At 33.1% G+C, this 25,612-nt stretch overlaps 2 protein-coding genes across 3 annotated transcripts; one reads left to right on the forward strand and one right to left on the reverse strand.

The window, feature by feature from the left end:
• Positions 1-1,076: 1,076 nt before the first annotated feature.
• On the forward strand, positions 1,077-2,087 carry LOC128176573 (uncharacterized protein K02A2.6-like). Its single transcript, XM_052842995.1, has one exon. It carries the CDS (start codon positions 1,077-1,079, stop codon positions 2,085-2,087), a length of 1,011 nt encoding a protein of 336 aa, XP_052698955.1.
• A 4,175-nt stretch (positions 2,088-6,262) lies between these two features.
• On the reverse strand, positions 6,263-24,423 carry LOC128171460 (uncharacterized). 2 transcript variants are annotated; one of them, XM_052837242.1, is made up of 7 exons: positions 24,366-24,423; positions 23,706-23,937; positions 14,863-14,973; positions 14,453-14,492; positions 9,262-9,380; positions 7,718-7,759; positions 6,263-7,631 (listed from the first exon to the last, which is right to left on the reverse strand). In XM_052837242.1, exons 2-7 carry the CDS (start codon positions 23,872-23,874, stop codon positions 6,433-6,435), a joined length of 1,680 nt encoding a protein of 559 aa, XP_052693202.1. In that variant the 5' UTR covers positions 23,875-23,937; positions 24,366-24,423; the 3' UTR covers positions 6,263-6,432. The 2 variants fall into 2 exon arrangements, with proteins under 2 accessions (XP_052693202.1, XP_052693201.1); XM_052837241.1 differs by lacking the exon at positions 24,366-24,423 and having other exon boundaries at positions 23,706-24,359.
• Between the last annotated feature and the right edge of the window lie 1,189 nt (positions 24,424-25,612).

A 25,612-nucleotide genomic window follows, 5' to 3' on the forward strand; every position in this document is an offset into this window, starting at 1 on the left:
TAAGATATTCTTAAGTTGAAATCTTACGAAAAACCTTAAGATTTTTTGTGAAAAGGGCTACAGGTTTGCATGTCACAAGACACGTCACAATGCACCAACGTCAAAAACGTACTAATCCGCTTGACGTTACGTTTGAATTTTGAACAGATTTATATCATTTTAAAAAGTAAAACGGACTCAATTTGAACAGCAAATTACAGAAAATTAAATTATAAGGAATGAACTCAATATCTACCCAAGTTATACTCGTATAACCTGGGTTGGAGCAATTTACGCCTTTTTATAATCTGCTTCGCAGAATATAAAGCGTAAATTGCCCCAACCCAGGTTATACGACCATTGTATGATCACGGATAGAAAAGAAGGCATGCCGTAATCGCCGGAATGGGGACGGAATTAATAAAAAAAAAAATTAGGTATGCATATAATTATATTATCATTTCTTAGAAAATACGATTTTTTGGAAAATAAATTTTAAGTTTGATGTACATTTTATCATGGGAATGTAAAAAATGATGCAAATAAAGAATTCGATCGGTTTCAATTATCTTCCTAGAACTGAGAAAACTTCATTGGACAGAAATAAAACGTCTGGACTGGATCTAGTGGACACATTACATGGAACTGAGTCGAAAGTATTGGCACCAGTGTTGTATGTATACTAGCCGCAATAATGTTATTTGTAAATTCCGTTTTTATCAGGTTTTCATTTATTTACATTTTTGTAACCTGTACTATGGGACTTCCGGGAATAAACTAGTTAGTAAAACGTGCAGCACGGAGTTGGTTGTTCTTCGACATGTTCTTAAGAAACATGAATATTACATGGTGTTAAAAGTGGTTGGCCTGAAAACAAAAATCAGCTACGGAAACCATTACAAGAGTACTGGAAGTTAAGATCAGAACTTACATGTGTAGATAGTTTGTTATTGATGAATGAAAGAATTGTTATTCCAGAAGTATTACAACCCGAAATTTTGAGATATCTACATGTTAGTCATCTTGGAATAGAGAAGACTAAAGCTCGTGCAAGAACTGTGGTTTACTGGATTGGTATGAATCGAGACATAACCGACATGATTGCCAAATGTCATACATGTACAGATATGAGAAACAAGAATCCTAAAGAGCCGTTAAATCCTACGCCAGTACCAGAAGGTCCATGGCAAGTGCTTGGTTCAGATTTGTTCACGTTGAACAATGAGGATTATTTGATCGTTGTGGATTATTATTCCAAGTTTTTTGAAGTAGTCAATCTTGAGAACACTAGGAGCAAAACTGTGATCACACTTATGAAGTCCATGTTTGCCTGTCATGGCATTCCTTATGAAGTGCGAAGTGATAATGGTCCTCAGTATACTTCCAAGGAATTCAAAGATTTCTCCAGAAGTTGGTGTTTCGAACACAAAACGTCGAGTCCATATAACCCACAAGGAAATGGTCTTGCGGAGAAAACCGTTCAAACCGTGAAGAGAATGTTAGAAAAAGCAAGGATAGATGGAAAGGATCCATATATCAGTTTACTAGAATACCGGAACACGCCAACAGATGTTGAATCTCCGGCAAAACTACTCACGAGCCGACAACTTAGATCAATATTACCAGTAACCAAAAATCAACTGAAACCAAAAGTAGTGCCAAATGACATTACCAGGCAGAAGAGGAAAATTACCCAGAATCGTCAGAAAACTTATTTCGATGTTGGAAGCCGAAAACTGTCAAGTTTGTCGCCAGGACAAAGAGTTAGATTCAGACACAGAGGACAGTGGCAACCCGGATATGTCAGGGATCAAGTCCATACCAGATCATACAACGTACAAGATCAGAATGGAGATCAATTTAGAAGAAATCGAAGAGACATCATACAGTCAAAAGAAACCAGTTTTAAAGAACCTATTGTTGAACTTGATGACGAAGACGAAGAGACAGTGAGAGAAAAAGAAACAAGTAATACAGAAGCTGGAAACCCGGACACTACAGAAGTTGAAGACGCGAGAAGTCCAGACATTGTTCAGCAAGTGCAACCGTACAAAACGCGTGCAGGCCGAGAAGTGCGTCGTCCGAAATATCTTAGTGAATATGTGTGATGGGGCAGAATAATCCCTTACTTATATAATTGCAATCAAGGCAGTCTACTTTGATGTGCACATGATGAGATATGTATACCGATAAATGATCAGTGAATATTTGTACATATTTATGTAAATATGATATATATCTATTTCTTTCAATTGTGTCTATAATGATACTATAAGTGAAATTCTCTCTATGAAAAAAAAGACTTTTTAAATCATAATGCAAAATTTATTAAGGGGAAAGATGTAATGTTATTTGTAAATTCCGTTTTTATCAGGTTTTCCTTTATTTACATTTTTGTAACCTGTACTATGGGACTTCCGGGAATAAACTAGTTAGTAAAACGTGCAGCACGGAGTTGGTTGTTCTTCGACATGTTCTTAAGAAACATGAATATTACAGCCCTCTCCGATTTGTTTGATCTGACGTACATGTATTATTATAAGAGAATATAGCTTGATTCTTGATGTATTATTTTTCAATTTTCAGCAATAAATACAAATATTGAGACGTGTAAGGTGATTCTTTGTATTATTTATTTGTTATCCTATCGTTATTTTACAAACTAGTCTTAATTTAAAGCAAAGATATTTGGGAATTAGCGAGGGCAATACACCCCCTTGACGACGGACTGAGACAGAACATCAGCCCCGAGAGCGATACAGCCTTAGCTTCCGGTTGCTGTCTCTTAACTTAATGTTAATTTAATACTGAAGGAACAAATGCATCTGCATGCAGGATAACTTGAAGATAATTAAGTTCTCCCTACTGCATAGTTATGATTTTTCCAGAGTACGACTTCTCCATGATACAACTTCTCCAGCATCCGCCAGTAGGTGGTGGTAAATAGGAAACGCGAAAACGAAAGTGGAAGTAGGTTTAAAAATCTGGCGACAAAAAAGCGCTGCAGCTATGCTTAGCGCTTTAAAAAGAAAACGTGATACAGGGTCATCTTCTTTTGGTTAATTACCACCAATAAATGTTGACTGAAAGATGTGGTATGAAAGGTTTGATAAAGTTGCAGGTGCGCGACGGAGGCGTTTTAGGCCTGCTTCCCAACAGTATCATTACAGCTTAATTTGTTAGGAAAGTGAGATAGAGAGCGAACATGATTCTATCATTTCTAAGTTAATATCAGTAGTTGTCATTTGTTTATTGTGCATTATAGAGTTCCGAGAAATGAAAGCGAGAAGTTGATTGAGTTATGGGAGAGTCTGAGGGGTGAGAGATAATTGGTAGGGCCTTACCTAGGGAACACGTGGGAGACAGAGGAGAATGAGTTGAATGTCATTGAGCGAGGATGCATTTAATACTACCTGTGTTTCAAATATACATGTATTGTGTAATTCGTGATCTTTGTAAATATGTAAATAAACCTGTAAATATAAACAATAATTATCAATCAGTAGAAAGATACGTCTCTGCAGGAGATTAATTGTTAATGCGCAAGTAATATACGGTACAGACGTACAGACAGTTTATCCATTATACTGGTATTTTATAATGATAAAATATTTCGTCCACCACGTCTAGATAGATCTTAAGGAATCCTCATTATTTGGCGTCACGGACAGGAGCCTGTATAAAAAGTATAAATAACTGTTATACAATTACACGTACGCTATTGCTTGTGAATCCCAAGCATCATCAATATTCATAAACTCCTGCATATTCAAACTTACTGGGAAGACGTATGAACCAAAATTCACCAGAGAAATTATGTTTATTAATTGCCATATGTATAGTTCTATTCATTGTGTATTTTGTAATTGTATAAGAGATATTTATTTCATAAATAATATTGAAATATGAATCCTAAACAAATATTGCAAATTTTGCCTTAGGTGGTGTCCGTCGAATCCACCAAGTTCATTGATTTGATTTGATTTGAACATGTTTTTATTGTACAAAAATACAATTGGGATTGAGCACAAGTTCCATATCTTAGATCACCCTCTCCCAGTACAAAGATAGAAATACAATGGATGTGTACAGAACATAAATAATGGTCAGTGGATAAAATGGCAGTTTATATATATGCATTTGGCGTGTTTATAATTAACATTTGTGTACTAGAAGTTTTAAAATCACTTAGATATTTCTTTCAGTGTTTTTGATATAATCATAAGCCAATGTAAATAAATCTTTGGCGAATTGATACTTAAAAGCCATTTCTTCGACCAAACTTCTAAATTTAAAAAAAATCTAGTTAAGATTACATTCTATATCGCGTACATTGATTGCAGCATGTTGAAGGCTATTATCGTCTGCAAAATTTTAACATGTTATCTGCAATATCATTTACATAAATAAGAAATAATAATGGACCAATGACAGAGCCTTGAGGCACTCCAGCGTTAACAGACTACGTAGACGACAACACTTCTCGACACATAACTCCTTGCTTTCTTTTTACAAGGTATCTATTAAACCGTTTGAATAGATTTCCAGTAATACCATATATATGGAGTTTAAACAATAAACCTTTATGCCAAACGCGGTCAAATGCTTTTGACAAGACGCAAAAAAATCATAGAACAAGATTGATCTTGATCAATTGCTCTCAAATATGGTCATACGTTTCTATTAGCTGATTAACAGTTGCGTAACTCGGTAAAAATCCAGCTTGATACTTTTAAAAAAGATTATTGTCATGAAAAAAGTTGTATACATGTCTAAACATAATTCGTTCCATTATCATAGAAACACAACTTAATAAGGAAACAGGTCTATAATTCGACATTTGTGATGAGTCGCCTTTCTTATATAAGGGTAAAACATTGGATATTTTCCAAGAGCTAGGGAATATACAGTCTCTTAAAGAACGATTAAATGACAAACATAGGGGGTTTGCTATTTTATACATAGTATTTTAAAGCATTTTATGACTTTTGTTATCTGGACCCACACTTTTGTTTACTGAATGTATGAAATACAATATTGTAATATCTATCACATCTTGTTCAGAAATACATACATCACAATTAAAATTGTTGCATGCAGAGGTGAATTCAGGTAATCTAGCGTCATTGTCGTCAAGACATGAAATAGAGGAAAAACATTCAGAATCTCAGACTTTTCTGCATTGGTATAAGCTATGGATTGTTTACTGTTTTTAAGGCAAATTGCAAGGGGGAATTTCGGTAGACATTTTGATATTTAATATTTTACTTAATGAACTTGAAGAATAAATAGAAAACCAAGCAAACTAAGATAATATTGATAAATCACCATGTTTTCAATATATGTGTACTGCGGGTGGCATCTGTTACAAAGATTTTCAAAATCAGGCTAGATATACTTATATTAATAGTTTTGTGTTGTGCATGTAAATACATAATTATGCCTAAATAGCTGTCAGTGCACGAGCCGGATGCAAAAAAACCCAATGAGATTTTATCTGCTAAATTACTCGAGTTTTCTCGGTAACTTAAAAAAATAGTAATTTAAAAAAATATAATTTTATCATAATCAATTCTAATTAAAAATTTTAATTTATTTTCTTATCTTTTGTATTATCTATGATCATTACATTTTGAGCTTAATCAATTACCATTGTCATATGACTTAGTAGACCGGTGGTCTTCATTTTTTTATATTTTATTTTCTAATCTGCAGGATAATTCATACATCGTGTAAGAAGCATATCTGTGTACTTCAACACATTTTAATTTCACGATGTCAGTGCATTTGAGAGATGTAGCGGGTATTGAGGCTAGATCGTATGGAGACAGAAAGCATTATGGTATACGTTACTTGTTTCACCACAGTTTAATGATAATTAGTTAACTGCTATACTATACTACATGTGCAAATTACTGTCTGTTAATTACATAAAAGTGCATTAAAACTTGTATAGTACGAATGGACACAGTGATATCATGTACACAATATAAAGGTCCTTTAACAATTGACACACAAGCAGAAGCGACAAAATATTCTTGCAACCGACAAATTTAGATTGTTGCGAAATAATCGCATATGGAAAAGTATTTGTACGAAATTCGCAATATCCAAAGCAAACAGTGTGCGATGCAAACTCATTAAATCTTGCGATATATCTTGCACCTATACACGACTGTGTGTGTGTATATATATATATATATATATATATATATATATATATATATATATATATATATATATATATATATATATATATATATATATATATATATATATGGTAGGTTAAAAAACACAGAGGTCATTTATATTTTAGAGTCAAGTTGTTTTTTTTTTAAATTCACAAATGATTATTCTCCTTAGTTTCATACTTCTTTTTACATATACAGAATGCTATCGGAATTAAGGTGGTTCCGGTGTTGACATTAAATCATGTATCGTGTTGATTATTACTTAAATTGAATTTTTACCAATATTTATTATTTCTTGGTATTGTTTCCATTTTACTCCGCTTATTTTCAAAACAGGTTCTATGTCGCCCAGTCCAACATCCGGCATCATGCCTTTTTCTTTAACCCATGTCTTTAACTCTTCAGGCTTGGACAATTCAAGGAGTTTATCAAAATGATGTGTTCCATACACGATAAGAGTCATTCTCTTTATGACGTCATGTTGTAATCTGTAAACAGACGGATCTGCTTCTTTGTTTACAAACTCCTCCGGAATTATGGAAGTTATATACTCTTTACTCGTGTATTTCTTTTTAAGCTTTTTTTCAGAGGATATTCCTTGCCTATTTTGACTTGTCTTTTCTGTGGCTTCAGTTTCAGTAATGTTATTTTGTTCTGCGCTGCTGCTGATTTCTTTTTTACTGGAATCACAATTGCACGACTCCAGTATTTCATGTAACATGTCGGTTTGGTTGTCAACACTAATCACCATTTTATTTAGACTCATGTACACCAATATTAAAAACTTTTCTTTATCAGAATTGTGCATATCTTGTAAATTTGACTTTAAATATCTTAAAGGAGCATTTCGAAATAACACTGGACCAAATCTTTGGAAATTTGTACATCTACAAAACAGAGCACATATTTCTGAGTAACCTAAAAAATGGCTATTGCCAATTGGAACTGCCAGGTTTTCAACTTCACTGAATTTTTTATGCCGACAGAAAGTTTCAAATTGGGAATATAGGATCTGAGTCCGATCTCCGTTTGTTAATTCCTCTGATAGATCTATGAATTTTGTTTTCTTTCCAAGGGATCTGACAAATTTACCGATATTTTCTTGATCTTCATCGATTAAAAAGATTATGAAAGCTTTTGTATATGTGTTTGAAGAGGGCATATTTTCAAATAACATCTGCATTTTTTCTGCTAGGTTTTCCTTTTCTGACTCTGATACCTCTATAAAAAGTGTCATGTCTGCAATAATTGGTTCATGATGTTCTTTAACGTCAAATGTAAGAGGATGGCTGATCATTATCGGTGATGAATTCGTGACAGCCACGTATACTTGTTTAGCTGTGGACCTTTTTCCAGATCCCCATTTGCCTTCCAAACAGAGTATTTTACCATCACTTTTGATAAATTCAACTCCTTCGTAAAATGCTGATGTTTTATAGAATGGTTTCTTTAAGTTGAAATCTAATAAGTCAAGAAAAAAGGATTTATTAGATTACAAATTATAATACAAGATAGTAAAAATATAAAGTATTGAGAATTAGACATACTATCAATCAAAAGCATTTCTTCCTCTTCCTTCTTTGGTTGTCCTAAAACATAATAAAATAAAACATTTTATTTTTAATTAATGTAATCACTCATGTCTTTGAAAAAATAAAGATAATTATGACACCACTGTGATCGGCCGAAGCAAGTTAAAAGACGATAATATCAGTAAATTGCATGAAGAATTTAATGGTGCTATTTATTTTCACAGAATTTGCTGTTAAATAAGGTTAATCAGTCCAAAATTAGCGCACGTGTTTGTGTGTAATAAATACACAATTTTTTCAATGGGTGGCACTCTAACTCCCAGGTCGTCCTTCCGAATTTTTTTGGCCGGAAGCTACGGACCTGCAGCTAGAACAAATCGGATTGATCTTATATCGTTTATTTGTACCATGTCGATTTTGATTGACAATAATTGAAATGTGCTGAAATTTACAAAATCATCGCTCGACTATGGTCATCATAGATTAAGAGGTATGTGGGACTCTCTAAACGGAACACATTTTCATTTCCTTGATGAATTATAAATGGTTAACCAGTTTTAGTTAATTTTAACATGAAGAGACATTAATTTGTTAAATAACCCCTCAATGGGCCTCACAAAATGGATTCAGTTTGTAGCAAGCCCTGGGATAAGATTAAAAAAAGAAAACGCAAAATACAAACTTACAAAATAACTAGTACACTAATTAATTGTTTTCGAACAATCAGAGGTCTATCCACCTCATTATTTTCTATGTTTAAAATGATTTTGTTTCAATAGAATTAATAAGATATTTTCTCTGCGTTACTTCATAAAAAAGTGTTTTTAACAATGTCAAGAAACTTTAAGGGGCAATAACTGCTTTAAAGTGACATCGAATTTGTATAAATTGATTGAAGATCCTTAAAGACATTGATAAAAGTTATTTTAAAAACTTTGATTTATTGCATCTATACCAGTGTTCTGGAATTGTAATAAACTTCGTAAAAATACTTTCGTGAGATTATGTCAGTTTGTATTTTTATGATTTGACCCCTGGTGATCTTAAAAATCTCATAAAATAATGTGCGTCTTATTAGTTTTGGCATTGTATAATTCTCATTTACTTCAATTACTTGCAAGTTTACGTTTTTGATTCTATTTGCAGATAAGATTTAATCGCAGGTTGCTATTCATTATACATAGAAATCATGTTAAAGTTTTAAAAAAGCGACAAACAATATTTGGGAACACCAAATAGTACTTTAAACAACCACCTACATTATACTTCAAAGATAATTGTGTGTAGTATATAATTATGTTATTCTCACTATACTTCCCTTTGTCCTATTATATGATCGTGAGACCATTTCTTGAAATCGTCAAATTCAAATTAGACAAAAACTTTAAAAAGTTATAAACGGCAACGAAACAATAATATAATATTGAGAGATAGCATCAGGCAGAGACATAACGGTGTTTAATTTGATGTAGAAATATCAACATAAATATTGGAACCATAACTACTACAACTTTATAAATACCATTTACTCATCTATGTCGAACCTAAATATTTCTTACTTTTTCTCCGACGTTGATGCACAACACAGCTCACGATGAGAAGAAGAATAAAGACTAATATCCCTACTCCGACAAAGATCCATGGCAGTGGCACTTTCAAGATATCTTCTCTAGAAATTCTAGAATCCAACAAAAAAGACAAAATAAGTATATATCTGTCCGTTTGCTTTAACTTAAATCGTTTAATCTAAACTAAATTTACTTCAAGTTTTGGGTTAAAAGTCCGCTTTGGGAGTACGGGCGACTTCATTCGAAGTCCACAATTTGTAAAACGGAAAGATTTTATATGTTCCCTTTTTAAATGTTCTGAACATGAGGTGTTTCTCACAGTTTCGTCCTTTATTTGCTGTTACACCGTATACAACCCCTAACGCGGGGGATTCGGCAAAGAGTCTGGTGGAGTCGATTCCAACGCATGGGGGGGTTGGTTGATTTTCTCCTCTTCAGAGAAGGGAAGAATTCAGGTCACTCCTTTTGTAGGTATTAATAACAAGTATTTCCAAAAAATGTTTACCGCACGGAAGACAGCGATAGTCATACTTTGTGTCGGTCATTGGTCCGAGTGCTCTATGCGTCTAGTAGCCTCAAACACTTCGAAACTATTTGACAGATTTCAAATTCACGGTGATCGTGTGGTCAAAATATGTATGATTTGTAAAATATACAACTTGGTTTGGGTTACAAACAGCTGAAACAGTCGAACAAATGATCAACCTTGTAAGTGCAATAATCAAATCTTAGAGAAAAAAAAACAACAAGGCATTTTCTGTTCAGATCTAACGGTAACGTAAGGGGGAGTCGATTTTCGGAAAACAGAACGTACGGGGGAGTAGAAAAATATTGTATGTTTAATCAATAAACGGGGCGTGTAGTTTACAGTCCTGTCAGTTTCATTTGCTGTAGGTTTCGACTGCAAATCAACTTCCTCATACATTACCTAAATAAACAATTAAATCAAGTGTAATTTTATAAAAAAAAAGTTTCTTTCCCATCATTGTCAACTAACAGCGGAGCGCGGTGGGTTAGAGGATTTACTACGATTTTGTAAAAACATAGTTCGAATCCCGCTTAGGATTTTAACGGGGCGTGTAGTTTACAGTCCTGTCAGTTTCATTTGCTGTAGGTTTCGACCGAAAATCAACTCCCTCATACATTACCTAAATAAATATTACGGGGCGCTCTCTCCCGTACAGGACTAATACTGGGCCAACCGTGAGCTTATTCTCTTGTTGTTGGACCCAGCCTCATGAAACCTCCAACAAGCCAACACGCGTTTTAGTTTGCAGACTTTTATATAGACTTTACATGAAATATACTTTTACGTGAGTTTGGTATGTATCAGCACCGAAGGTCTGATTCCAACTGACTATAATTTACAATTCAGAATAATATATAATGAACAATGGAACAACACAATGAAGGATTAACATAAGAAGTACAGATGCAAGTAAATCAATTATCAAACAGCTATTGAGTAACTCGGGACATTTTGACAGCATGTACATAAAAGGATTAATAAGATGAAAGAAACTTAAGTGTCAATAAACATAAACAGAAGTCAATTAAAAGATTAGCTGTCCATCACTGATTGTGCCTCAGGTGGGATTAATGCTGCGCGGAATTTATGACGTTTATAAAACAGTTGTCGAAATAGATGAAAAGTTTTTGTAGCAATTAACACAGAGTCCGAAAAAGGTAATTTACACAATAATTAAAAATAGTCCGAAAGATTGAATGTCACACCGTGACACATGCTTCGCGTCCGCGTAAAACACGTCCTCGTGTTTTGAATTTTTATCATCGACGGTAGCCGCGTTGTTGTCTTCTTTGCTGCCTGTGTGGTTGAAATCGGCGGTCAAGTTGTTTATCATGCAACCAGGCCTGTAGATGTTCGTTATCACATTCCAATACCCAAATGGTCTGCAGCAGGGTGTTGTTATGTTCCCTCAGCTGTTTGATTGTATCGTCAGCCTCTGTCTGAATTTTCATTACATATTGAGAATGTTCACTCCCGATATCTTTTAGTTTCCTCTGCATTAAAGCCATGAGTACTTTATCACCGTGTGCCTCTGCTTCTAATTTTTGAATTTTCTTTAGATACATATCAATGTCAGAACGTTTAGAGTTTTCTTGGAGCTTTGTTCTCAAGTCCGTATTTTCACTTTGAAGTCTTGCGTTCTCAGACTTAGCACTTTGTAAATTTTCAGCCATACTCTTCGTAAGTTGATCAGACTTGCGTAGCTGAATCTTAATGTTGTGTAGCTCAGTTCGTAGAATACTTGAGGTATCAAACAAAGCACGAAATTGATTGTTACGAATTGAATTAAACGGCAATTCTCTCAAAGTACGTTTGTTTTCAAGATATTTGCACAGTCGTTTCATGTCTCGCGTCTTTTTACGACCCAAAACTGCTTCCTTTTCAACACATTTTGTTGGTTTCTTCATCTGTGTAAAACACATTCTGGAATAATGTCCAATTCTGTGACATCGGTAACACGTCTGGTTGAACGCGAAACATAAAACGTTGGGATGTATGTTTCCGCACCTTCCGCACACTGGACGCTGACATGAGGGGAAGCTGAACTTCTTCTGTCTCCACTGCGGTCGGAAAGAATATTCCATGTTGTATCTAGTTTAAGTAGTCTTCTTCATCTGTAGACTCTGAATCTGGGGAAACTCGCTAAACTGTTGTAGAGGTCCAGGATCTGACTACTACAAAATATATGTAGCAGTCCCGGGTGTCATTACCCTTAGGTTTATCCACCAAATATTACGGGGTGCTCTCTCCCGTACAGGACTAATACTGGGCCAACCGTGAGCTTATTCTCTTGTTGTTGGACCCAGCCTCATGAAACCTCCAACAAGCCAACACGCGTTTTAGTTTTCAGACTTTTATATAGACTTTACATGAAATATACTTTTACGTGAGTTTGGTATGTATCAGCACCGAAGGTCTGATTCCAACTGACTATAATTTACAATTCAGAATAATATATAATGAACAATGGAACAACACAATGAAGGATTAACATAAGAAGTACAGATGCAAGTAAATCAATTATCAAACAGCTATTGAGTAACTCGGGACATTTTGACAGCATGTACATAAAAGGATTAATAAGATGAAAGAAACTTAAGTGTCAATAAACATAAACAGAAGTCAATTAAAAGATTAGCTGTCCATCACTGATTGTGCCTCAGGTGGGATTAATGCTGCGCGGAATTTATGACGTTTATAAAACAGTTGTCGAAATAGATGAAAAGTTTTTGTAGCAATTAACACAGAGTCCGAAAAAGGTAATTTACACAATAATTAAAAATAGTCCGAAAGATTGAATGTCACACCGTGACACAAACATTAAAATCAAGAGTAATTTTATAAAAAAATGTTTTCTCCCATCTCTGTCAACTAACAGCGGAGCGCGGTGGGTTAGAGGATTTACTACGATTCTGTAAAACTGGGTTCGAATCCCGCTTAGGATTTGAACATTTTTACCTTTCTAAAGATTTTTAATGTACTTTTGGTTCAATAATATTTCAAAAATTGAAAAATTTAAACCGGTGAAAGTAGTTTAAATATAGTGTACTTTAATTCACATTAATATCGACAGATGTCCGATACCACCTTAAGTTTTGATAAGTTTGGTACATATTCATGTTCAGTGTAACGTACACAATTAAATCTTGATAGTGTGATGGACTTTTAGCATAAAATCAAGGAAATATTTAGAAAAAGTCTGAACATTTTTTCAACTAAAAATTTTGCAAGAATTTTGCCTTTGGAGCCCTCTATCTAAAATTTGACATTACTGACCCCCTCTCTTTTATTATGCCAAAGGACTATATATGGTTTGAGCCTAAAATGGCCCCATAAATGAACATTGTCATTTAACTTTAATTCTTTGTTTTATTTGAACAAATATACATTTGAAGTTTTTTTCACAATTTTCATTTTGATTTTAGTGCCCACAATTTAATGATATGACATCATAAAGTTTACCTTTTCTCGCCATTTTCGCATTTTTCGCATAAAACGGCTTGTTTTGAAGCAGTTTTCTTTAAAGAAACATTGAGCGACTACTTGAACAAACAAAATATTTTCACCAAAAATGTATCTCTTCAGTACTTATGAGTGACAAAAAGTTCGTTCTTGTTCAAAGAGTCGCTCTATATTTCCGATTGGAAAAAAGATCAGAAAATGTCTATTTTTGACTGTTTTTGACTGAATTATAAAAATAGCGTCACTTCTGACGTCATATACTGCCAGTGAGTGCGTATCTAATCAAATAAATGGGTGAAAAAACACATTTTATGTCAATTCTTTTAGAAAATTACACAACAAATAAATGTACCTGAATCACTTTAAAATTAGCAAATTGTGGGGGCCAATTTTGACTAAAATCATTTAGATCTTTATACTGAAATCATGTACATATCGAGGCAAACTGAATTAATTTTATAAAGTTCTTGATATTCAATAAGCTTTTATTTGAAATCAGAATGTTTTCGTAAACCGTTTATTCATTCTGATCATTGTGCATAATTAGAACAATATTTGATGAAATAATTTTGCTTCATTAAAAATACTGGCAACAATTGCCAATCGAGCTGAAATTGCTTTTTAGGTGCACATATCGCCTTAACTCAGAAGGATGAATACTGATCCTACCCCCTTTTTCTTTGTATTTTTAAGTATGTTTTGTCGTAAACGTAAACACAAGCTTGCGAACTTCTTGCTTACGGGTCAGAATGTCGCATAGCATTTGGATTATTTGTTCTTTATGGAATTATATAATATTAGAGAAAGTTAGATCGCAAAACAGGTATATGTTAATTTTGTCATTTTCAATTAAAGTTCTAATATTGCGAAATATATTTTTGAGTCAGGGGGCCCTTCTGAAGCTCATTTTTTTTGGCAAAAAGGACTGTTTAATTTAGCTTTTTTTCATTTCTCTTCTTACTTTTTATTAAGCATAGAATTGTTGATATGCCAAAAAAATATATAAAATATATTTTTCATAACTCAAAAATGTAATACATTTATTTTGTTTTAATGTATATCCGTCATACACAAAAGCAAATTTCAATACCACCATTCCTCTTACAAAAAAGATTCCATTTTATAGACAGCATTAATAATATAAATATGATATGTAATAATTATGATATTTTTAAAGAGAGTTGTACTCACTTTTCATCACCTATAATCGTTTTATTCAAACACGCAGGATCTGAAATGAGTAATGAAAACGCCTTTAAAGTGATCAACATTTAATTTCGAAGTAATTCAATATTAGGCCTATGTGAGCTATTTATAGTTATTTCCAATATCTATTCTTTCTTTCAAATAGGACTATATCTTGTTATAATGCATAAAAATACAAAATAATATAATTACATGTATACAATACATATGAATTTATATTTAAGTAAAACACCACTGTATACTCAAATACAGAGATTGGCAATCTTGTGTGGTTTGATTTTCCATTAAATATATTGAGATGACGAACTTCAGTTTTCAGTCAGACAGAGACTGTCTGTTTTTTCCTTTATTTCATTGAAAGATTGATTAGCATGAGAAATGACCGTGACTCTTACACTTATAGACTTCTTTGGACAGAAATAAAACGTCTGGACACGACCCGGTGGACACGTTGCATGGAACAGTGTCCAAGGTATTGGCCCCTGTGTTGTATTCAGGACAGTTGTCTATTAAAAAACCAAATCAGGAGGTAAAATATAAAACAGTTACGTGAGTGAATAACCGCCAAAGGTAAACAGATTTTGTACTTGAGCAAAGTCACATGATGATCACAAGACTAGCGGGAAATAAGTATATTGCAACATCATTTATATTTATGTCGTCTACAGTGTTAATGTACTCAACGTTTTTATTCAAACAATATAATGATTTATCATTGATAGTTCAGAAGTAGCATTCAATTAGCACACGTACGCGTTTTCAATAATCTTTTTAAAAAAATCAGTGAAAACCAAAAAATCGTTTACACGCTGGTTAGTGTATTGAACAATCGGTCGTAAAGTTACAAGAAACTACAATGCATACAGTATTGAAAAGATGCAAAATACATTTATTAAAAATGTTTTAATGTTAGAAAAATAGGTGTAATGATATGCCTATATGTACAATCACGTTTATAAATATAAAATGGGTAATAATGTTCCAGGTAGTAATGATTGAATTCTTACTTGGTTGAACCCAGACATACTGTAGACATATCTCTCCCGATCTATTCCTTTCGTTTTGGATACAATGATAGACATTGATGGGATCATGACAGTTAAAGGAATCTTTATCCTTTTCATATACGGTTTTATTAAACGAACAAGGCGTTTTTCGTACCTTAAACATGGCTTCTTTTAGTTTGTTTAATCTATTTATAGCATTGAGCATGTAGTGAAATGCTCAACTGTGCTATTTCATTCAATTGGGGTGACAGATGAAAAAAATGCTTATTGCAAAGCACATAGAAGCGTTTAATAAGGGTTAACTCCCAAAAAGGTTTCTACGTAATGTTTTAACTGAACTTTGTCCAATCAGATCGTAGCTGGGCGGAGTTAAGACATTGCCGCTTCTGACTTGAATGAGAGAGAGGGGGGGGGAGAGAGAAAGAGAGAGAAAGAATTGATATAAAATTTACATGTACATGTATATCCTATATTGGTTTAAATTTAATTAATAAAAGCGATATAAAGAACAACTTTGAAAATTTCTTTGACCGTCGACAACAGTGTCTTCATACATGTACATGTATAAGAATGACATAACTAACCAACTTAATTTCCTGGCATGGAATCCGAGAATACGGGCATTAAATATTTTGAAATGCAAACGAATGATAACTTATAAATTTAGATGTAGTGAAAAGGAAAGGCAACGCAGGCGGATGCTTAGTGGAAAAATAAAACAATGGCGGACGTATTCGTCCTTAGGTAAAGAATGTTTCTCGCTGAGTAACCATGAAGAAAGTACTTTATACAAAGTAAATTTACAACCTTTATTTAATTCCAGGAAGATTCGGCATACTTTGATTTTAATACTAACGGTAACACTTGTAATGAAAACAGTTTCTTAAATATTCGTACAGTCTTCGATGTTTGACATTACCTCTCCCCATTATCTCTATATATAGACATCGTTGTTCCCCGGTTAAAGAATTTCAAAACACCTCAAAGTTACATAAATTTAAAAGATATACTAGACCTTGATTTGTCACTTTATAACTATTGATAGATAGTTCGCTCATTTGCGTCATCTATGATTTAATGCCTATTAAACGCTTCTATGTACTTCACTGTATACTTATCAGCTTAGGACGGGTGTAAAGATAATAATTACCTTCGTTAGATATTGGCCGATATGTAGTTGAACATGTTGTTAGTAGAATCTTAAAACTTTGTGTTTTACCTTTTAAGCTCACCTGTCAGGTTGAGTTAAACACAAACCTGCACTTTTTTGTTTGCTTTTATCTATCTGTGCAGCTATTTGTCTATAAACGTTTTGTGATATATTTAAAGTACAAGTTAATTATAAATAATGTAAAAGTAAGAATGATGTAATCATTGTCAACCAAATATTTTACTACACAGTCTCATGTATTATAAAAGGCATGCACTTAAATCTGAATAATGAATTTAGTCTACACACGTGCGCTGCAAACATGATACGTTTTACATTCAAAACATTTAAAAGAAATGAACACCGGATGCTGAAGAAGATTACTTTATAGTCAGGTTCCCAAGTGCCCTCTGTTTTAGTATTGGGGACTTCAGTAATAAAAACAGAGGAGCCTCGGGAACCTGACTAATAACTTTACTTCAATAAAATATCGATTGGGTGTTGTTTATAAGAAAAAAATTACGTCCGTTGAACGAACATCTTTCAGATGCTAGTAAGCGGATTTCTAAAGCATTTATGTTGGATTTAAATTGCAGATGGAAAAAATTGCTTTCCAGTTAGAATTTTAAGTTAAAAAAATCATATGTCGCAGAGAAAGGGGGGTTGAGGGTTCCAACCCCCCGGAACCCCCCTCTGGATCCGCAAATGTATATGCTCATATGTTTTGATCACTTTATAAAGTGTTGGGGGGGGGGGAGAACTAAAATAAAGGGAATTGGAAGTTACCAGTGTACCCCTACCAAAACTTTAGTTTAATATCATCTTGCATAGGATATTCTTTCGGTAAAAATGGTATTTCATAAAGGTACAATGTAAAAGATAAGTGTATGCAAAAACAAGTGTAAAAATTTATTTCTTAACAGTATTTTTTTGTTATTCTACCGAGGGGACATACGGCATAATATCCTTTGAACGCCCATACCAAGCCATTGTTGCGCAGGTGAGCGATGTGGCCCCAGGGGTTCTTATTGATATTTTTTGACATTGTTGTTAAGTTGACCCAGGAAATCAAATATGTTCATAGAAGTGCAATCTCTTATGACACTGCATTGATAAGACAATTGGCCACAAAAGAACCATCCTTAAATCTATCATTTTTACCTCATATATGGAAACTTTTGTTCCCGAGTGTTAATGAAACAACAGTACATAGAAAAGAGACAAGAATGAATGACCCGCACTGGTTGTGAGCACACAAGGTTTGCATGTTTAAACAAATAAAAAGCAAATTAAATAGGTACAAAGCATTCTTTGAGTTTTATGGGGATATATCAAACGACGATCTGTACATAGTGAACATGACCAACACGTCTCTTTATCCCCCAAAAACTTAAAGATTTAGTTGATAAATACTTTGCATTTGATTTTAGGAAAAGGTTTATACATAGCGAATAGAAGTTAATGTAAACAAAACATTACAATAATTGGCCAAGATATGTTACTGGAATTTAAAATGATTAATTTTATATTAAATTAAATGTGATATTAAATTAAACAAAACGACGACACTTTTTTACCCAATTATGCCAATTCTATACTTCCAGACTAGAGGTTATTTAGTTAGTTTCATTAAAGGAAGTGAACATGAAAAAATTATCAAGGGCTCAAATTTGTCTGTTTGATGTGTATAATGATATCTGAAAACTGTTTAGACAGAGCTTTCCTCAGTAAAAAGATATACCACTTAGAATAACTAATTCTTGCAATCCATGAGCGCTGCCATATTGTTAAAATCATTACCTCCCTGCTGGGTTATCTCTAAGCATCTAAGAGAGGGCAGCACTGATGCTGCCGTCAGTGAGACACATTGCATTTTTACACACGTTTAGTAACAGAGATAAAATGCCATCATCAAAATGTGAATGGAAACTTGAAAGGAGTGTAAAGAGTTGTCATTTTAAACAGTGTTTATGGAGGAAGATTTTGGTTCTCAGAATGATGCATTCCCACCAGCAGTTAATGTGACATGTAACTAGAATGGAATGTCCGTGGATCAGTGTTATTGTGACCTATTTTTTCTTGCACTCGGGAATTTCTTGTTTATGAGTTTGAACATTATGTGTGCTACATAAATGAGCACACAAGGTGCATTGCATAGCATCCTGACTTTTAAAAAGTGTCTTGGTCCTGTTATTCTTCTGCATGACAGGATAAACAAAAGGTACATATCATCAAGATCTTATGTATATAAAAAAAAACAAATCAGAAAAATTTCCAGGGCATTTAAATAAAAAGTAACGGTAAGAAACCCCACAAAGAAAATGGAATTACAATTTTATATTAATTTAAATTGAAATCTAAAAACAGCATTTTATTTATGTAAACACTGACTGCCACATGCATCTCCGTACAAACATCTGGAATGTGATGGTCTTATATTTTACAAATTAATTCATCTATATTCATTTTTTGTACAAATCATAAATAGTTATCTGAGGTTTATTTATAGAAATGTACTAAATCCTTGTCTTCTCATGACAGTGCACACAATTTTTCTTCACATCAAGGCATATTTTTTCTTCTTAACTTTTATCAACTCTGTACATAAACACTGGCCTAGTTCCAACATTGACCCAGTCACCAGCAGCAATGTGGCTTATCTACATCAGAGAACAGATGCATGCTGGGGAAAAAATGGATTACCTCCATAAACCTTTCTCTGAGAGTGTTAAATTGATAAAATCTCTTGATAGAAATAAACAAAAAGGTAACAGATCTCATTTTTAAGTTTCAAAAGGCTTTTAAAATTTATTCAGCAACAATTATTTTTTTCATGTTCACTTCCTTTAAATAAAATTCATCTGTTATGTCAGAAAAATAAAAAGGGTCTGCATTTTTCAGTATCATTTATTTGCGACTACTACATGAAACAATAAAACTGTAAATTTTATAGTGCTCACAGCAAAACGATAACGATGCTAAATTACAATTAAATTGATGGACGTTAATACGCAAATCAGGTGTAAAAGTAGAACAATATTCAAGGTTTCGGTTTCGTTTCTAATAATATCTCGGTTTTAAAACCAGCGAAACAGCAAACACAATTTACACACAACTATCTCAACTGGCGTAGGAAGCAATTTGAAAGGGGGGGGGGGGGGGGCTAGACTAATCCTCAGAAATATTGAGGAAAAAAAAACTAATTCCCAAAATCATTGAAATCCTAATCAGTGGGGGGGGGGGGGGGGGATGGAGTATACCTATCTTTCCAATAATAAATTCTTACCTACCAAATCCCCCCCAAATTCCCCAAAACATGAAATTCCTAATCCGTGGGGGGGGGGGGGGGGTGTAACGAAGAATATTGACCCGGGTTGAAAATTGACCAGGGGGTCATTTTTCAACGTTGAATATTGACCCGGGGGGTCATGTTTCAACGTTGAAAATTGAGACCAAAATCGTGAAATTTATACCCGGGGTCATTTTTCAACGGTATGAGAAAGATTTTTCTAAACTCTGATGACCTCGACCCGTTGAAAATTGATCCTGTTGAGAATTGACCCAAACCTCAGAGTTTTGATCTGAACTGGAACTTACTCTACACGGTTTAAATGTACAACAATGCACATATTTGAAAGTTTCAGTTTTAAAATGTACATACTGTCCGATGCATATGCGGACGTGGCTAATTTCTTTTAGGCTGATATGTCCAATTAATCATTTAGTTTTTAGATTGAAAATATGATATCAATTTATTATTACAATACTATGTATAAAAGCTAAGAAGATGACCGTTTGCTTCGGAATGGAGCAGGCGAGTAGGGCTAGAATACTTTTTGACATAGATGACATGGTTTTCATTCCCTCATGTGACAGAATTTAAAGTTTAAACTTGTCACAATCTCTGATAAATATATCTAACAAACATATTACCCGTTATCGTCACTTTTAAGGCAGTTCAACAGAGCTCTATTCGACAGGCACCTGACGTTGTATATTTTTTTTAATAATTGAAAATATATAACCTCTATACTGCTTTATTAGGTAAAGGGTATATATATTTATATCAAGACAAGGGATATAATGTCAGATACATATGCTTAATTTGAAGAAGTCAGAATATTTCACTGACAAAATAATAAATGATTGGTTGTCATATTTTTATCCTTTTTCATATATACTGTTTTTTTATACGTGTAAATACAGCATATACATATTTACACATGTTTTAAATTTTTTACGACTTAAAAATAATTTTTCATAAACATGTCTGATTAACTTTATTGAAGCACCATCCAATTTTTTCTGCATATACAGTAATGGTTCTTCTAAAAAATGCAATTTATTTCTTTTATTTTGAGTTTTCAATTCTATTATTTACCTGTAAATTAGAAACACAGGCAACTGACGTAATATATTTTCTCAAAATTAAATACATATACCCTCTACAGCAAAAATGTTATCAATTTAAAAAAAGTAGGTTTGCATCTAAATATACAATCGGAGGATGGTTGATCTAATTATATTAATGGTATACATGGAAAGGCATGCGAAAAGTATACAACTGATAAATATGTTGTTTGGAGCAGCTGTATCAAGGGAAAATCCGAATTGCTTAAACATGTACAAATTGAAGCAACCAGGACAGTGACAGGGATCAGAGTTAATTCTTCTAAAATAATTTTATATAGTGAGCTTAATTTGGAAACATCGAAATCTCGAAGGGATAACCATAAACTAATTATATTCTACAATAATATAAATGGTTTAGCACCACAAGATATGTTAGATTGAATTCAATCATATTTTCTTACTGAACATGCATATAATCATAGATCGAATTAGCTTTTTTACTATCTACCACTATATACTAATTACAATAGCTTTGCTCCGTCTACATGTAAATTATGGAATAATCTTCATGCAGAAAAGAAAATTTCATCAACTTTATCTTTCTTTTAAGTCAAAACTTAAAAAACAAAATATACCTAGAGCTTACAAACCTTTCAGTTAAGACAATAGGAAATATTATTTTACGTCAATTACGGAATAAAGCTATGGTAAAGCTTACTTATTTAAGGATTTTTTTATTTGATGTGAGTCGATGTTTATACTGTGGGTCTGAATCTGAAGTAAATGTGATTTTGTCCCCATGATATCCAAGATACACTCAACAAAGAGACGAACTTTTTAAACAACTTATTGACATTAGTGTACCATTTCATATTAACTATATACTTTATGGTAGTTCTGATTTTTCATATAGATAAAATTGTAAAATTGTTTCCCATGTTTATACTTATATAAGATCTCCAAAGCGTTTTTGATTCTCTTAATTAAGGTACACTGTTTCAACCTATTTAAGTATTATACCTGTATATTTACTTAATATACAGTTCCCTTTTATTTACTGTTTTTTTCAAATGGGCTGGATCATGAAAATCTCATACTTATGTTTGTATCTCTGCAGGTATAAATGAAGGTGATATGTTTCTTAATATAGGTGTGAGTGAACATGTCTACCAACAATACGTCATACAGTCATATATGATAAATATTCAGATAATTATTTAATATTCAAGTACCTCATGTCTTATATACACATAATATACACATTTAACACGTTTAAATTAAATTAATAATGAAGGTGGCTGTGATAGGAAGGTTAATCATCTACTCCAACGCTGCTGTATGATCTTCTACTACTTATTTCTATTCCAAAAATGCAATTTTCCATTTTATTGACGAAAACAATTACTGTTAGTAAATTTATGATACATGTTTGTGATCAAAGCAATTTAGAAACTTTAAAGAAAAATTCTATTGTCATCCTGTACAAAAATTAGGTTGCTAACTTGCTACAGATTCCATGAAGCAGAATTGTTAATGCCTATATAGAAAATTAGCGATTTGATGATATTTAGTTACATCAAAAGTTATTCTAACGGAACAAATAAAACACCAAAAATCGGCTTTCAAGATATAGTTACTACAGCATTGTTCATGAAAGAGTACAATCATGTTAGCATATCATCATTTTGTAAACTGTTATTGGCTGGATGGGCGTGAATACAAAATTCAGTGACAGAGTGGGTGCAAACACAAAAATCTCAATATGACATACTGTTACTTTTTTTTTTATTTACACCCACTCAGAAAATTTACAATGAACAATATCAAAGTTTCAATTTACTGGGTGAACGTAAAACCAAAATTAAATAATATGACGTATTGTAGTTTTTTAAAATTATTTTTATTTGTACACTTCTCCAGCAAATTAAAAAAAAAGAGATTTACTGGATTGAATATTTTAACGTGTAACCATGTATACTAATATTATTAGAAAACAAATATTTCTTTAAAATATATAGATATCAGACACAGCAATTATACGCGAAAAGTTTATTATGAATAAAATAGTTATAATTACATGTACATATTTAAAGGGATACTATGTAAATTCAAAAAATAATTATTTAAGTCTCATTTTAACCCCCCCCCCCTCCCCCCGTTGAAACATGTAAACATGTTAATCTAAAGAATAAATATATAAAAACTGATAATTTTTAATTAAATAAACTCAAGTTATAATATTGATTCGTTAATTTGTGCTTCTTTGCTGTTGAATTTTGAACCGGTTTCATGATCAAAATTCCACGATGCGGGTCAATTTTCAACGGATTAGGGTCTTTATTCAACACCTTTGGTCTCAATATTCAACGTGGAGAAATGACCCCCGGGTCAATTTTCAACCCGGGTCAAAATTCTTCGTTACAGGGGCAGTATGCCTATGACTCCAACTTCTCAATCTTTCAAAGTAAATTTAGGAACAATTAGCATTTCTGCGAGAAAAAGTGGGGGGGGGGGGGGGGGCTATGATGCTATGTCCCTAATGATTAGGTCTAACTTTGCAAAAAAAGTGTGTGTGGGGGTTAAGCCCCCCTAGCCCCCCCCCCCCCCCCCCCACCGGTTCCGACGCCTATGATCTCTAAATCTGATATATATCGGTTAAATATCAAGCATAGTAATCATAAAAAGAAAGATAACGTATTGAAGCAGGTAATATGTTTTCTGTACTTACTTGGATCAACCCAGATCTGTTGTATACATAACTCAACTAATATGTTGTTGTCGTTTGGGACGCAATGGTAATCATTGTCGGGACTCGAACATTGAAAGGAGGCTGCATCTTGCTTCCAAACAGATTCTTCATAGGCACAAGGCCCATTCCTTAGTTTATGAATAACCATGGCCAGTAGCGAGAAATAGCCCAACACAACTCGTCCGATAAGTGAAATCGCTTTTGCGTCACCCTGTCACGTGAAAGTAAAAAAGTCGATAAGCGGAAGTTAGAAACTCATTTACTATAAGCTATTACTAGCACTTGATATTTTATGCTCGATTTATTATCCAAATTATTTTTTTTTTCATTTACTCTATTTTTTAAAATCCATTTTAAGTAGCTTTTCATCAAATGAAACGAAAGTTAAAATGTCGCTTGCAGAAATGACAATACCACTGCCTATTCTCTTTTAATAACTGAACAGGCATAGCCTACATCCACTCCTCTTCGCAAACCCTCATATTTTGATTCTTGAAAACGTGTAAATGTCGGAACCAAAGACGGTTTACGCATCGACCCATGTTTCGACTCAAGTTTCCCTGAATATTCGTAACATATATACTATTTCTACATTTTAAAAATTAATCATCCATATATCACAAACAAATCACCACTAACCCGTTGTCAAATTATTTTCTCAACTTCTACATTCCGGGTTTAAAATATGAGATCACTCGCTTTAAAGGTTTAAAATTGTTTGCTGATTCGCTGGTTTTAAAACCAAGATATTATTAGAAACGAAACCGAAACCTTGAATATTGTTCTACTTTTACACCTGATTTGCGTATTAACGGCCATTTATTTAATTGTAATTTAGCATCGTTATGCTTTTGCTGTGAGCACTATAAAATTTACAGTTTTATTGTTTCATGTAGTAGTCGCAAATAAATGATACTGAAAAATGCAGACCCATTTTATTTTTCTGGCATAACAGATGAATTTTTTTAATGACACTAACTAAATAACCTATAAATTGGAAGTATAGAATTTGCAAAATGGGGAAAAAAAGTGTCGTCGTTTTGTTTAATTTAATATCACATTTAATTTAATATCAATTAAATCATTTTAAATTCCAGTAACATATCTTGGCCAATTATTGTAATGTTTTATTTACATTAACTTCTATTCGCTATGTATAAACCTTTTCCTAAAATCAAATGCAAAGTATTTATTAACTAAATCTTTAAGTTTTTTGGGGATAAAGAGACGTGTTGGTCATGTTCACTATGTACAGATCGTCGTTTGATATATCCCCATAAAACTCAAAGAATGCTTTGTAGCTATTTAATTTGCTTTTTATTTGTTTAAACATGCAAACCTTGTTTGCTCACAAGCAGTGTGGGTCATTCATTCTTGTCTCTTTTCTATGTACTGTGGTTTCATTAACACTCGGGAACATAAGTTTCCATATGTGAGGTAAAAATGATAGATTTAAGGAAGATTCTTTTGTGGCCAATTGTCTTATCAATGCAGTATCATAAGAAATTGCACTTCTATGAACATATTTGATTTCCTGGGTCAACTTAACAACAAAATCAAAAAATATCAATAAGAACCCCATGGGGCCACATCGCTCACCTGAGCAACAATGGCTTTGTATGGGCGTTCAAAGGATATTATGCCGTATGTCCCCTCGGTAGAATAACCAAAAAAAAATACTGTTAAGTATCAAAATTTTACACTTGTTTTTGCATACACTTATCTTTTACATTGTACCTTTATGAAATACCATTTTTACCGCAAGAATATCCTATGCAAGATGATATTAAACTTATGTTTTGCTAGGGGTACACTGGTAACTTCCAATTCCCTTTATTTTAGTTCTGCCCCCCCCCCCCAAACACTTCATAAAGTGATCAAAACAT

Source organism: Crassostrea angulata, chromosome 1, assembly GCF_025612915.1.
Source record: "Crassostrea angulata isolate pt1a10 chromosome 1, ASM2561291v2, whole genome shotgun sequence".
NCBI classification, from domain to species: Eukaryota; Metazoa; Mollusca; class Bivalvia; order Ostreida; family Ostreidae; genus Magallana; species Magallana angulata.

Bases quoted from the DNA above. Each gene is read 5' to 3' on its own strand.
- LOC128176573 (XM_052842995.1), top strand. From the start codon at position 1,077: ATGATTGCCAAATGTCATACATGTACAGATATGAGAAACAAGAATCCT.
- LOC128171460 (XM_052837242.1), bottom strand. From the start codon at position 23,874: ATGGTTATTCATAAACTAAGGAATGGGCCTTGTGCCTATGAAGAATCT. The intron at 14,493-14,862 runs GTAAGAGTCACG...TACTCATTTCAG, and splicing joins GTCCAAAGAAGTCTATAAGT to ATCCTGCGTGTTTGAATAAA. The intron at 7,632-7,717 runs GTATGTCTAATT...TTGACTTATTAG, and splicing joins AGAAATGCTTTTGATTGATA to ATTTCAACTTAAAGAAACCA.